Source organism: Sander lucioperca, chromosome 20 (genome assembly GCF_008315115.2).
Source record: "Sander lucioperca isolate FBNREF2018 chromosome 20, SLUC_FBN_1.2, whole genome shotgun sequence".
Classification (NCBI taxonomy): Eukaryota; Metazoa; Chordata; class Actinopteri; order Perciformes; family Percidae; genus Sander; species Sander lucioperca.
Window position 1 is genome coordinate 8186770 of NC_050192.1, and position 14908 is coordinate 8201677.

At 40.0% G+C, this 14908-nt stretch overlaps 1 protein-coding gene across 2 annotated transcripts in view; it reads right to left on the reverse strand.

Moving 5' to 3' along the window:
- apaf1 (apoptotic peptidase activating factor 1) overlaps window positions 1-14908 on the reverse strand; it is a 43480-nt gene that overhangs the window by 3387 nt on the left and 25185 nt on the right. For both annotated transcript variants that reach the window (XM_031313342.2, XM_031313341.2), the window contains one exon: window positions 14730-14876. In XM_031313342.2, the coding sequence (XP_031169202.1) occupies window positions 14730-14876 (147 nt within the window). The remainder of the gene's footprint in view (window positions 1-14729; window positions 14877-14908) is intronic.

A 14908-nucleotide genomic window follows, 5' to 3' on the forward strand; every position in this document is an offset into this window, starting at 1 on the left:
AGCTTCAGTTGGCTTGATTGTGGGATTGAGGGGAAATGTGTGGAGAGAAAGTGTGAAAATGATTTTAGTTACAGAGTGAGACTGGATTTACTATTGGGGGGGGGGGGGGGAATCACTATGTTGAATCATTTACAGGAGAGGACGGCGACGAGACTAGACTGGATGCCGTGCATATTTATGCATTTGTATGAGCGGCAGACAGATTTACAAAGACAAAGTAATAAAGAAACTGAGATTTCTTTGATTTAAGATAAAGAAAAGAGGAAAATGAAGATGCACATGGGAGAGAGGTAAAAGATACAAACAGAGAGAAGTGCACTTAACAAAGCAGATCATTCAGATTAAAGTAATGTAAAGATGCTGTAAGCAGAATAACACATCCATCACAACAACAGCTACACACGAGATAAGTCTGTTTCCATAAGGTTTGGTTCTCTCTTTTGGGAATACGCAGCAGGGTTTTCCGTGTGAAACCAAGTGCCCATATCCTCGGAGCAGATGGCTGATGTGCTGATACCAACACCATTGATTTATGGGAGAACTAGTGCTGTTGTTTAGATGCTAAATTACTTTACAGTATGTGTGTGTTTCTGCGTTGTTGTTGAGAGGACAACGCCCCTGGGTGTGTTTACTGTGTGCATTTTTTTCCAAGGTGGACCGAAATGTTTCTAAACATCCAGCGCATCATCCTCGTTTCCTTCTGTGCTGAAATTAGGATGGTTCGGAAAATGGGTTTACGACAATGTTCAGCTATACGCTATGCGATTAGTAATGCAAGGCACACACAGGTGTATGAAAAAGGAAGTGAATGCATTAAAATTGCACACTTAATTTAAGTGTGTACCTAGATTAGAATATACAATTCATCGGGTGAATGCAGGTAATATATTGGAATAATATAATGGAGATTATTCCATATAAGACCTCAAAACTAAGGAGGATTTTGAAACCAAAGCGTGGGGGTCTGTGGGTCCTCCCCTAAAATAATTGAGTTTCAGAGACTTAGTTTCCTGCATTTTAGTGACTTTTAAAGAATGAAAATAACAAAAATTATAAGTACACTGCAACAACATATACTTTTAATTTAACTTTTAATAATACATTTACTTTTTTAACAATTTAATAATAAAGTTTACCCTCTGGCTTCGGTATTTATTTCTCTGAGTACTCTCCATTTCTCTCTCCGTCTGAGGAAGACCAGGCATGAGCAGCTCTGTTCCGTATCACATGCATGCCAGATAAACCTTTGGTGTAGCTGTATTGTTGTCCGGGAGGAAACAGTAGACTTTAGTAGAGTAAGAGTTGTAGGGCATAATACATGCTGTGCACTGACAGAAACAGGTTGTGATAACAAAAGAAAAAATAAGGTGTGAAAATAAATCGAGAAAAATACAGGAGGGTTACTGTGGCCCCGGGAGAAAACCAGGAGAGGGCAATGAAAAACGGGAGGGTTGGTAAGTATGAGTGAGAGATAATTCTGTATTATCCTTTATCGACTTTCAGTGGAATGTAGTGTTATGAATTTACTAAATTATGTTTGATTTCTTTTTTTTTCATTAAAAATTGACAGAATTAGTTATTGAAGTTTTTGTTCTATCTATCTAATAATAATAATAATAATAATAATAATAATAATAATAATAATAATCCAGGGTTCCTTCTTAAACATTAAACTTCAAATTCAAGGACTTCTCAATGACTTTCCAGGACCAATTCCCTCAAATTCAAGGGCCCAACATGGCATGGTTTGAGACACGGATTAAGGTTATCTGCTGTTAGAACACTGAGAATAAAATAAGAACTAGCAGGCTTCACAGAAGCAAAGTAAGAAAGAAGTATCAAGAGAACTTCTATTCTTGCACGAAATATATAAATTAAAGCACTTTCAATGACACCTTTATGACTATTTATGTCTATTTTCAACAACTTTCAAGGCCTGGACTTTTCCTTCTTAAATTTTTATTTATATAGCAGTGCTCAAGCCAGGAACAAAAACTGTGTTCCAGTGTAAGGTAAAATGAAGTGCAATAACAAGATATAGGGCGATACAATCAACCAGGGATCTCTAAATATAATACAAAGCCAGCAGACAAAAACAAGATGGAGACAAAAGAAAACATAACATAAAGCCAGATGATAACGTGCTGTATCATGATAAAAAAACAACTCCTAATGGTCAGACGAGAATGTTTCTAATATTTTAGTAACCTCATTGATAGAAATTATAAGGACAAAATATGAGCAGTATAATGCAATGCAATTTAACATCACCACAAACTGCAGCCTCCAAAAGGGCCTCTCTAAACATTATAGATATTGCAGGACTGTTGTATCAAACTGCATTAATGTCAGCTAGGAGTGCCTAATAAACTGGCAACTGAGTGTATATCGATGTTGGAAAAATATGAATATTATAAGAGTTCAACCACATCGCCCAGCCATGCGAGGAGCAAATGAGTTTGGGTTAGGGTTAAAAGCTTTGAGACAACTAACATGTGGATTGGGTGAAAAGGGCTGCAACTCAATCATTTATTGTATTTAAAGAAGAGCGAGTAAGAAGAGACCAGGAGCAGAGGGTGTGTAGAGTATACACACGTGTCATCTGCTTAGTTAAAAACATGATCAGAGACAACAAGAAGGGCCATTGAATCCTTATCTACAGTATAAAGCCACACCATTCTGCATGTTCAGATAAGCTTTCTCTCAATGTCATGCTCCCATACGCACGGGTCAACATTCCATGTAGAGAAGCCGGGAAAGCGAGTGACCCTGATTCAATCCCGCTAAAAGCAGTGGAGCACCAAATCTGCTCCGACAGGCCCTCCACTGTCTGCTCTCCTGAAGCTAAATAGGTCTGCTGATTCAGGCTACCTGAGGAGAAAGTCAGCACTGCTTACATAACGGAAATACCTGTCCACGTGCGTTCTTGTGAGGGCCACAGAGATGCTTAGGTGTGAGCGGGCGCACAGTTGCGTCTTTCATAAGGAGTGGAGGGAAATAATGAATCTTCCTCCTACATAAATAGTTCAAATACAGATTCCAGGGGGAATTGGTACAGTTTCTACACTTTATAAAAAAATCTAAAAGACTCTATAGCCAGCAGGAGGCACACAATGGATGGAGGCAGAAAGAAAGTGAGGGATTTAGTGTGTGTGTGTGTGTGTGTGTGTGTGTGTGTGTCCAGGCCAAAAGTCTTGCAGAGAGGGAAACAGTGTGACACTGAGGTTGAATTATTCATCCAAGGTTCTATCTACTGAAATATTGATACTCAGACAATCTTCTACACATCTCTCCCTCACACACTGTCTTTCTTTTTGCACTTTCTCCCACCCGCATTTATTTATTTACACCGGCAACTCTTTTTCATCACAGATGTGACCAAGAAAAGGAAAAAGTAAGGATACAGAAATGAATATGGATGGCAGGGAGCAGGGAAATTGAAATTGAAGAGAAACAGAGATTTTACATCCTTGGATTAGAGAGGTTGTTACTCTCTTTTCCATTTATTTTTCTTTCTCTCACACACCTCACACGAAGGTAGAGACAGATCCATAATAAGAAAACATTAGATAGAGAGAGAGAACAGTAGAGAAAAAGAGAAAAAGTTAGCTAGTGGGGGAAAGAGGAGCTGGAAAGAAAAGAGATACATGAAGGAAACGGAAGGAAATGATGCAGAGAATGAAGACAAAGTACAGAGCTCTTTCACACTGGCAGATTACGGTTTTCTCCAATCCCAGATGCAGATCAAAAGGAGAAGGACTGCTCTCAGACCACTGAAGTTACACCAAACTGTAGTGATTTTGTTTTAAAGTGTACGTCAATTTGTCCTCTTACAGGCAGGGTTAGCACCATCCACCAGCCAAATGCTGGTAAAATATGCAAGTGGCTGGTAGATTTGCTTCACTTACCAGCCAAAGAAACAATGGTAATCTATTGAATGGCTGGTAAAATTCGAACATTCACTTGCCATTTGGCTGGTGGACGAAAAAGTTAATTTTGAACCCTGCTTACAGGGGGTTATGTGTAGGGTTGTTACCGAAACCTGGTGCTAATACGGCACCGGTGCCTAAACGACCGGTATCTACCGGACCGAATTGCAACGCAGATTTCAGTGCCTCATTTCGGTGCCAATTAAATGCCTTTTGCGCTGCTCTCTGATGCTCTGAAACCGACGTTGGAGGCGAACAGAAGCATCGAGCACGTGACGCCAGTTAACACTTAGCAGCAGGTAACGTTAGCCTACCGTTAGCTAGCAGCTGGATTCAACACGGTTAAAATGCTGACAGCTAAATGGTGTAAAGTGTGTCGGGATTTCACTGTAGAGGATTCCAACAGCGGGACGTTAAGCAGTCTGCAGCTGCCGTTGTTGGAAAAACAACACAGACGGTGCGTTCACTTGAAACTAGTAAGCCTCGTGGTGCATTCAAAGTTATTTTAAAATACCCTATTCCCTATTTTTTAAGTATTGGTTCAGGCACCGTTAAGACACCGGCACCGCTTTTAAAAGTATCGTTTTAGCACCGGTATCGGAAAATAACCAAACGATACCCAACCCTAGTTATGTGGCAGGCTATTTCTTTTGGGCTAACAGTAGTCGCACTTAACGCAGATGCCCACAGATCAGAACAACAGTAAACCATGATGAAAGCAGACCAGTGGGTTTGAAAGGATGGAGGGTGGAAGACTGAGATTCCAATTGATGAATCCTGTGTGAAAACAGCAGAATAAGACTGAAAAAGAAGTTAAGAAAGTAAGACAAAAAGCACAAACAGGACAAAGAGTGTAAAAGTGAGTATGAAAGACAAGACAAATTGAGAGAGTAAGAGAAAGTCAGTCAGTGTGTGTGTGTGTGTGTGTGTGTGTGTGTGTGTGTGTGCGCACATTTTACAAAGCACACAGCACCACCAGCCTCCTCCACCTCACCCTCTATCAATGATTTTCCATCTCCACTCTGCCTCATTTCGTCTCAGTGTGATTCGCACACACAAAGGCCCTTCTTCTCCAGCCAGAGAGACAATTAACCCTGGCTTAATGAGCAAAGCAGGGGAAAACAACTGCCTCCTAGGGACAGATAAATATTTCACCAGCCTGTGTTTATACCAAACAACAAGAGCACGGAAACCAGGCCACATTCATTCAAAGTTGAACTCTTTCAAAGTTCTTCACTATTGCTTTGTCCCATGTGGAAGCGAATAACTGTGAAGTCAAGGACCTATGGAAAACACATCTACTCTGGATGCATTTTGACCACATGAGGAAGACCGTGTGCATGTTAAAATGCATCCAAGAAAAAGAGAAAGTGATGGGAAAAATGAAACAATAGATTCTGAGGAAAACAGATAAATGCACTTTCAGGAGCTGCTCTGCAACTTATGAGTGTGTGTAGATATTTTTAGAGGCAGGTCTTGCTGCTATGCTGGAGCAGCACTGCGGGGTGCTTACTTCTGAAACAGCGTGACGGAAGAAAAGCGTAAATGAAATCAAAAGTGCAAACTGCCTGAACCAACACAGTGGGCCTGTTACACTACCTCATTTACATACATGTCCCCTCAGAAACAGCAGTCATCAAAATGTGTTATTTTCATCTCTGCACCAATTTTGAATAAGGTGGGGGTGCAAATATCAAAGAAAAAGCCAAGGGGTGCAACTAGCCTGTTAACCAACATACAGCAGCAGCAACGCGCAAGAAGGTGATTTTTATGTTCGCAAATGCAAAAGCTGCTGGGAGATCAGATGAAAGGTTAATGAACCCTGTGAGGGAATTCAGTCATTGCTGTTGCAAATAATGTGTCCAGGAAGTTCTCTTTAAAGCAACGATGAAACATTAAAAGAAAAACTAAAAGAGAAAACAAGAAAGTCAGCCAACTCCCTGGATGCCACAAGAGCTGAAAAAAGCTATTAATAAAGTATATCAATAGATTATTTATAAAGCATCCTGTGTTCATGTGTTTAACAAAAAACTAAAAAAATAAACTTCACACTGCAGTACATCTTCCGTTACCACAGCAACAGACGTGTCAAAACTCTCCTGCAGGCCTTTCCTATATGGCGCACTCCGACTTTTAAACCCTAGGGGATTGAAAATATGGCGCTCAAAGTCAGCCATACTGTAAAACTGTGACACAGCAATGAAAGGCGAACTGTCCTCTGTGAGTCCAATTCGGTCAGAAAATGTGGCAGTTTTACAGTACAGCTGATTCTAAAAGCCTCCCGTGATTTTCCTCAAACCACTTGGGTCTGAATGCGAGCGTGTGCTGCTGAAGTGGAGGCTTGTTCAAGTGCTTTGACATATAGTTTGACCAGTAGAAGTGAAATATTGACTGTGAAAATCTGGAGTCTAAAAGTGGCATTTCTCTATGTGGGGGAAGGACTTTTTGAACTAATGAATTAAGACCACATAAAATTATACATATGCATAGTTGCATTTTGCTGCTTTAATATGTTCTTTTGCAAACAGGAGTTTTACTGTAAGAAAAAGAAATCAGATCTCAAGTGCTACTTTTTTTTCTGGCTAGATGAATGAACAGTAGGTGAAGCTGCTCAACTGCAATGAGAATGGGATATACGATAAAACTTAACACACTTGTTGTTCTTTAGGTGTTTGCTGCTTACTACCGATGTGGATTTAAAAGATTATTTTACGATGTAAATACAAATGTACTTAGCATTTATCAAGATAACAAGTGATTAACTAATGGCTACTGTAAGAAATATAACCATGCTATTCACCAAAGGACTGATGAATATTTGAATTTGATCATGAGGCATTGTTATACAGTTCCCTCTCTTCTGTGCGTTTTTAATTGCAGCTTTTTTCCTCAAACTTTGGCTAAATAAGAAAAAAATAAAAATAATCTTTGGCTAAATAATAATTAATTAATTAATTACGACCTAAAGTCCAACGCCTGATGTTCCTTTTTGTGTTCTTTGTTCTGACGCTACATCACAAACTGTGATACTTGGTTTATAAATAATAAAAACATTTTTGCACACAGCCTGCTTTGTTGTTATTTCCGACCAAAAGAACTGGCATATGCAAATAAGTTATATTTCTGAAATCTGGAGCCAAAAAAAAGACGGAGGTAGCCGGGGGCAACATAACTCTAGCCTGAGAAAGACAAATGAATACTTGGACTGACTGATGTTTAGCCTCGACAGAAAGCACTGAAGTCTTTGCCAGTGAGGGAGACTGGAACCACATTTACTTATGGTGTAGTCCATCTCAAATATACAAGAATCTTGACTGCTTGATATACCCCATCCGTCCCTCAGAGAAGTGATTGCATTTACTTTCCACTTGGCCCTTCTGTCATCTGCACTGCTTGCTGCTACACAAATGTTTCTTAATCTTTGGCAGATTCTCCGTCCAACAAATATCTCTTGAGGAAAGGGCAGCGCAACCTTGGCTACTTCATTTCATCACACCACCCTGCCCTCCTTCCCTTCACTCTGAGTTTTGGTCAAAGTGATGATCTAACAGTTCATTAGCCGCTGAGGCCTCGTTACGATGCGCTTCATGGAGATGGCTTAAGCTGAGAAAGCAGCAGAGAGGCAGACTGAGACCTGATGAGTGGAAGAAATCTCCAGTGTTATGGCTTAACTCTGACCTACTGCACAAAGTAAGCTTTATTTTAAAACAGCATCATGGGGGGAACATCTATGTGTGAAAATATAAAAAGCTTGGGAGCGTTGGCTTCCAGCGAGGGAGGGCGGCTTCAAACATAAGGTCACAAAAGTGGACAGAAAAGAAAATGACAGCAGAAAGAAAATGAAAAAAACAACTGAAGGTGTGTAACAGAGAGATACGGTTAGAGGAGAATACAGAAAGAGCAGGTCTGATGAGAACTCAGAGACAGACAAACAGAGAATGAACACGAGGGGAGCATGAGAAGGTGAGATAAGGTGAAATTGTGTTTCTCCCTTTCTCCTCCATCACAGGCTTGGCTGATAAGTGATGTCTGACAACACTGGTGGCAGGGGAGAACAGTCATCTAAAACACTCCCATCCATCTGGGGATACACTGTTTGGAAGTGTGTGTGTTTGTGTGTGTGTTCTACTGTGTTGTGAACATGCAAGCAAATAACTGTGTTGCTTCTGTCCTGTTCCAGATGAGAGTTGACATTTTTAACACAATCAATGAATTCACAACACAGGTTTTAACCTGGTATTCCTTTGTTTTGTTTTTTTAAATAAACCATGTGGGGGTTTTTAACCCTTCGTGGCGCTGTAGAGCAATGTTTTGATGAGCAGGTCCCTCTTTTATGCTCATGCATGCTGCTGCCATGATGCAAAAGGGCAGTAATAGAAATATATAGTGCATACAAGCTATGCACTATAAATTATATATATACAGAGCACGTTCTTCTCCTATCCCGGAATGTTGTGTGGACTAGACAGACCCTCCTCCAGAGTGCTGTGGAGGTAAGTCTGGCAATGCGAGACTACTGTAACATCAACAGATTATTACCAAACTCAATGAAACAGAAGACTGGGAACTTTACTGGCTTCTGGAAATCTGCTGGATGGCTCAAACAGACAGTCCCTCCAGAAAAACGCAATTATGCGATCGCAAAATTCAATGCATAATCAGCCAAAGTCTGCATATTTATGCGGGGGCCGCATTTTTTTCAAATACGCCGCACTTTCGCCGCATAAATTGCAGATTTCCGCGCAAAATATGCGGGGCTTGCATGATTTCATAATCCCCGCATTTTCGTTGCAAAAAAGTCACATATATCTTAGCAGAAGGTTGAAAAATGTTGCGTTTACTTCGCACAAGAGCAGCCATTTTCCCCTGTTGCCATGGGAACGTTATGAAGTGACGTAATTACGTGACGTGAACATCATCGAAAAGCTGCAACATTTTTTGAGAAAACGTGCCGCATAATCAAGGATTTTTGCCCGCAACAATCACAAAAAAACTTCACACCTGAGAGCTGCCCGCTCGGTACAACCTTACTACTGAGCAGGAAAGGTGGGGGTTCAGTGTGTTGCTTGAGGTTAACTAACCAAATTAGTAGCTCTTATACAGTTTTATCGTCTAGATTTTCCTACATCTTTAAAGGATTCCTCTCCCAAATTTTAGACCTTTCTTTTTAAATCAATAGCGGTATGATGGTTGCATCAGTGAGTCCAATCAAACAGAAATAGGAGGATTAACAGAAGAGAACAGATGCTGATGAGATGGCACCTCAGCCTGGCTAAGTGAAACAGACAAAGCTCAAGAGATATTGATTAAGGCTAAATAAGGACAGGCCTCTCGTGTCTGTGTTCACTCAGCAAAGACACTTTTGAATCTGATAATATTGCTGTTTAGTTTGCAACTTGACGACTTAGGTGTGAATTACTCTGGGCTGCTGGGCGTGTGTGTACAGTCAGGAAGAGCCTTTTCACACCTGCCGCCTCCCTCTTGGATCATGGCACTGTGACAGATTGTCTCATCGGCGTTTGGAGGAGGTGTGGGTGTGGGTGTGTGTATGTGTGTCAAGGCCAGGTGTGAGACAGGTGCAGCATTTCCTGGCAGGACACGGGGCAGAAGGGAGGAGGACTGATGGGAGTCAGTGTAGGATGTAACAGCCTCTCTCAGAGGGCTGGACCACACCACTTCATCACGCCATTACAAGCCCTTATGTATTTTGTGTAAAAAGTGTGAAGTGGAACGTCGGTGATAAGAAGCATAAGAAATGTTTAATTAAACACTCTACACAGGTACCGACACACAACAGGGGATTGGACAAGCACATATACCCCCACACAATAGCCCGCTGCTTCTAATTACACTCACACCATTCCCCCCAACCATACAGAGTGGGGGGGAGGATAAAACAGAGAGAACAACAGAGGCAGAGACGAAGAAAATAAAAAGGAGCTTGAGAGATGATAAAGCCAGCAGTACTGACAGGGACGAGTAAAAAAAACAGCGAAAAACTAAAGAACATCACATTACACAGGGAACCAAGAGGCAAATAAAAAGAGGCAAACATTACAGACTCCTTAAGCTACAAGCTTCACGTTGCACCATATCAACACATTGACTAAGAGAGAACCATGGGAGACATCACCCGCAGTCACTTCTCCTGCTCTTATGCGACCAATAACAACATCATCCTGTTCAGCAGCAACACACTGAGTCATTCTGTAGAAAGGTGTCAGATGTTTAGACCTGCGATCAGAGAGGATCTGATGATAGCTCCAAGCTCTTCACTGGATCACATCACCATAAGGAATACATGCCTTCTCTACTCGGTTCTGCTTATTTTTTATTTATTTTTCCAACAGTTCTCTTGAGGAATTCTGTCACAGCAATGAGGATCAGTGCATTCTTAACATATACTACAGTTAGTATTTGTGTAAAGGCTCTTTTAAAAGACTGTAGTGCCTCTTCTGAATGGTGTGTCAGGAAAAGGAAACCATTTCAATGGATCTAGATTACAATCAATTAAATAACCATTGTAGTAATTGGACAAACAATGCTTAAAGGGGTTGTTTTATGTTAACACATAATCCAAATTAATCTTATCTTGCTGATGTTTACATATAGCCCCTAAAATGGATTTGCATTGCTTTTGAGATTGCCACCCGCTACTTTACTGGAGGCATTGTTGCATGTGAGTTACATTCTAGCAGTTCATCGAAATAGAAGTACTATACTTCTTTCATGTTTTTATTTTGGGGGGGGGCATGCATGTTGTCTAAATATTGAGTGAGACGTGCCCCTAGCATAATGTACAACTAGAAGTGACTGTAAGTTGGAACAAAATAGTTCTTTTAAGTCTAGGAAACAGAAGCACAACAATGTGAGCTCATCTGGTATATCTGTGTAAAGTATATATAATATATAATAATATAAAATGAAACAAACAACAGCTTTCATATAATGAAATAATGAAGATCCTATATTTATGTTTTATCTTCATTCTTAACTTTATTATTTCATCAAATTATATGGTGAAAATGGATTTCTAACCACTAGTTTCTACTTTCTAAGAACAAAAAAAGTTTGTACCCCCTCAAAGCCATTGTTCAGAGCTTTTATGGAATTCAAGCCAAACTTCAAAATCAATCAGTCTACATCTATGATCCAAATGTACATTTAATACTATCCCACTGATCCTCCATAATGAAATCTCTCCTTAGACCAGCTGAGGATAAATACAATCCAAATACCCCCATGAGGGCGTCCAGATGGTTGCCAAACCCTTTTCCAAGACTGACAGAAAAATAATTACGCAATATGACTTCTTTTTTTTTTTTTCATACTATTCTTATAACTATTCTTTTTATTGTCATATCTAAAGCTCAAAAACATGGAACAGCTATGAGATGAGAACGCATTTTTTTTAAATATCAACTTCCTTACCAACAAGTCTGTTTAAAGTTCTGTGTCTGAGCGTAGATGCCAAGTTTTAGTTTCAAGTCATTTTCTGATTGCAAAAGGAGGCGAGCATGGAGACATGCCTTGGCAATAATCATTAAAACAGATAGACAGTTAGATTATCATCCAGCTTCCGTACTCTGCGGGCTATATTATCTGTCATACGAGGTACACACTCTGTCATGGTAATTATGATGACGGACAGGATGGTCTCTCATAGCTGTCCGGCCGACACACAGTACGATTAATCAATCAAAGCTCGCGACACAGGGGGGTCCAGCCTTTAAGACAGGCATAATAATCCATCACTGCTCCTCACATCCACATGCTGATCCATCAACATGCCATGCTAAAGACGAGAGAGAGAGAGCAGAAAGAAAGTCTGTGAAATGGAGTAATAGAGTGATCTGTTAGCCGATTCCCAGAATAATTATGACTGTCATGAGGATGTAACAAAGCTGATGAGCGCTACATTAGTGCATCAAGCAGCCCTGTCTGTGAAGTTTACTAATAAACAAACCAATGGGTGTATTAGTGGACTTCAAATGGATGGTTTGGTTTCTAGTTTGCTCACAGTTTAAAAGGGCAAAACACATAAAAATCTATTTAAAAAAAAACAAACAAAAAAACAACAACAACAACAACAACAACAACAACAACAACGCTATAATAAAAAGTACAGCAAGGGATGCAACCGCAAACAAACACCAAATGTACAAATTTTACTTCAGAACAAACAATGGAAAAAATATTTTTATGTAATACTTTTTTTTTTAATTATATATCTAATATATAAAAAAATTGAACAGAGCCAGGCTAACATTTTCCCCCTGCTTCCAGTCTTTATGCTAAGCTAGGGGGCAGCAGCAAAATGCATTTTAGCCACCTAAAAAAGACCCACCTAAAAAAAAAAAATCAATATCAGTTTACGTGTACACTATGTTTTGAATATTTTCACCGCTTTACCTTGCCATCAGACAGTGGTTTCCTACAGGAAAATGAAGCAGTTCCCTATGCTCTAAGCTAGCAGTCTCCTTTGACAAAAGATGTAATTTTACCTTGCAGAACACAGGAGTTGCTGATCTGCTGCTGCCTCGGTTGATCAATAGTTTGTTTGTGTTATTGTGTGACTTTCGGTGTTTTAAAGCAGGGATCTTGAACAGGGGGTCCGGGGCCCCTAGGGGGTCCTCAGAGTCAATGCAGGGGGGCCTCCAAATGATTGTTCATTTTTGAAGTTTTTTCAAAAATTCAAAAGTCTTAACATGAATATATTATTAACAAATATAAATCCTCACTGATAATAGGCGTACTGGCCTATAGGTAAGGTAGTCACTAAGGCCATCCACAGACACAGTGAATTGTCACATGTATGTTTTAACATTAAAACATGATTTATAAAATCATGCCAACAATTATTAGGCTATTTTAATAGCTTAGTATTCTATGTAAAAAAATAGAAAAAAAACATCTACCGTAGGTGATACTCTGACTATAAGTACCCCACTTCAAAATATCCGAACTATTCCTTTAAGGGAATCTTTGAGCTCAGCAGAAATATTGACTTCATTTTTATCGAGATATAATGTATATGCGTATTGATGGACATGAATTATTACTGCGATAACATTTTTGGACAGCCCTATTAGTAGACAGTCAAAAATCTGGAATCCAGCCAAAAGTGGCCTCTATTATCTTAATCCTCAGTGGCTTGTTTGCTTCACATTGATTCAAGTACGACCGTACGCTCTTTTCTGTTAGAAAGGCAGTAAATTCAAACCTTTAAGCCTCTATCCTCACATTTAATGTCATGCTACTGTGTGTGGTGTTCTTTCTAGCACCTCATCTTTCTTTTTAATAGCCTAATGTAGGCTTTCACACTGCCATTTAAACTGCATGCGCTATGTTTACCTTTAGAAAAATTGTGCTTTTGTGTAGCACAGAGTTTTCTGAAAATCTGAACACTATGAAATATATAAAAAGAAACAGTATTAAGTAAAAGAAATACATGAGACTCTCATTGAGTTTGAGCTCATCTCCAGGCTTTATGAGTGTGTAAACAGGAATCTGCTGTAGACGAGATTAGGATGTGTTTTTGGCCACCTGTCTATAAAAAGCCTGAATGGCAGCAACTGCTGCCTTCTCAACAGTAACATCTCTGTCGGCCCACACAAGCACGTATAAACAAAGGCGTGCACGCACATGTTCAGGCACACAACACGACCCCACACACAGCATCAGGACTAATCTGAGATATCAAGCCTCATCGATCAGCACTGCTCTCCCTTGAGGATTACATCATTGCCCAGCAAATAGCCAATCAGAGCACAGATGAGACTGTCCGCTCTGTGAACCCATCTCCTGTAAAAGTAGAGGCAATAAGAAAGAGCTACACACACACACACACACTCACACACACACACACACACACACACGTCACAAAGAGGCATTGATATCACTCCCTCAGGTATTGAGTGTTTTATGTAAACCTGCACCACTGCAGTGCTCCTTTAGTTAACGTTAACGTCCTTTAGTTAATGTTGGGGGCATTTTTGTATTGTTTTACTGAGACACATCAAACACATCTCAATCAACAGCTGATTTGTTGACAGAACAACAATGATATATTGTTAAAAAACAGCAAAAGGCATTCAGAGTGAAATATGCTGCATAACCTTGTGGCGATAACTTTATGTGTACAGAGAACTAAATTTTTCGCGTGGGCAGGAAGAGGCACACAGTGCATTTAGGTGCCATCTACCTGTTTTTATAATGCACTGCTTACATTCTGATGTAGTAGATACAATACAGTCATATATTAAGAGGCTATTGTTAAAGCTCTACATCACTACACATATACAGTACTTAAAAGTCATTGTTTAATATTTGTGTTCCAATATTTTGGCGTTTAATAAAAGAACTTGATGACAATAAAGAAAATAAAACTATTCTTGTAAAACTATTCAATATTTTGCGTGCATCCCGGTAGCCGTGGAGTCTAAGATGCACACCGTAAAACCAAAATATCACTGGTTTTAAACTTCTGGCCAAATAATTTCAAGAAAAAAGGTGGCTATGGGGCACCAACCATAGACCGCAACATTCCCGGTTCAAGTCCGGCTGGAGACATTTGTTGCGTATTATTCCCAATCTCTCTCTCTCCCCTTATTCATCTCTCTACTGTTGATTCTCTAATGAAGGCATAAAACCATAATAACATTTAAAAAAGGTGAATATATAATTTTGGAACAGACTCGTGTCTACCTACCAATCTGTGTCCTCTACTTCCCAGTGATTCCATACGACCAACGTAGACTTTGAGCAACCAGTCTGAAGGTATAGAATGTGTTAACATACCTTGATGTAACCGCCAGTCGAGACCAGAAGAGAGTTGTCTGGGGAGAAGTGCAGGTCGGTCACCCAGCCTCCGTGGAGTGAGTCCATGCCGTCCTTCCCGTCACGGGAACAAATCCTCAGCAAAGAGCCGTCCTTGACACTCCAGAGCTGTGATGGACAGCCGTACATTATAAACCAAC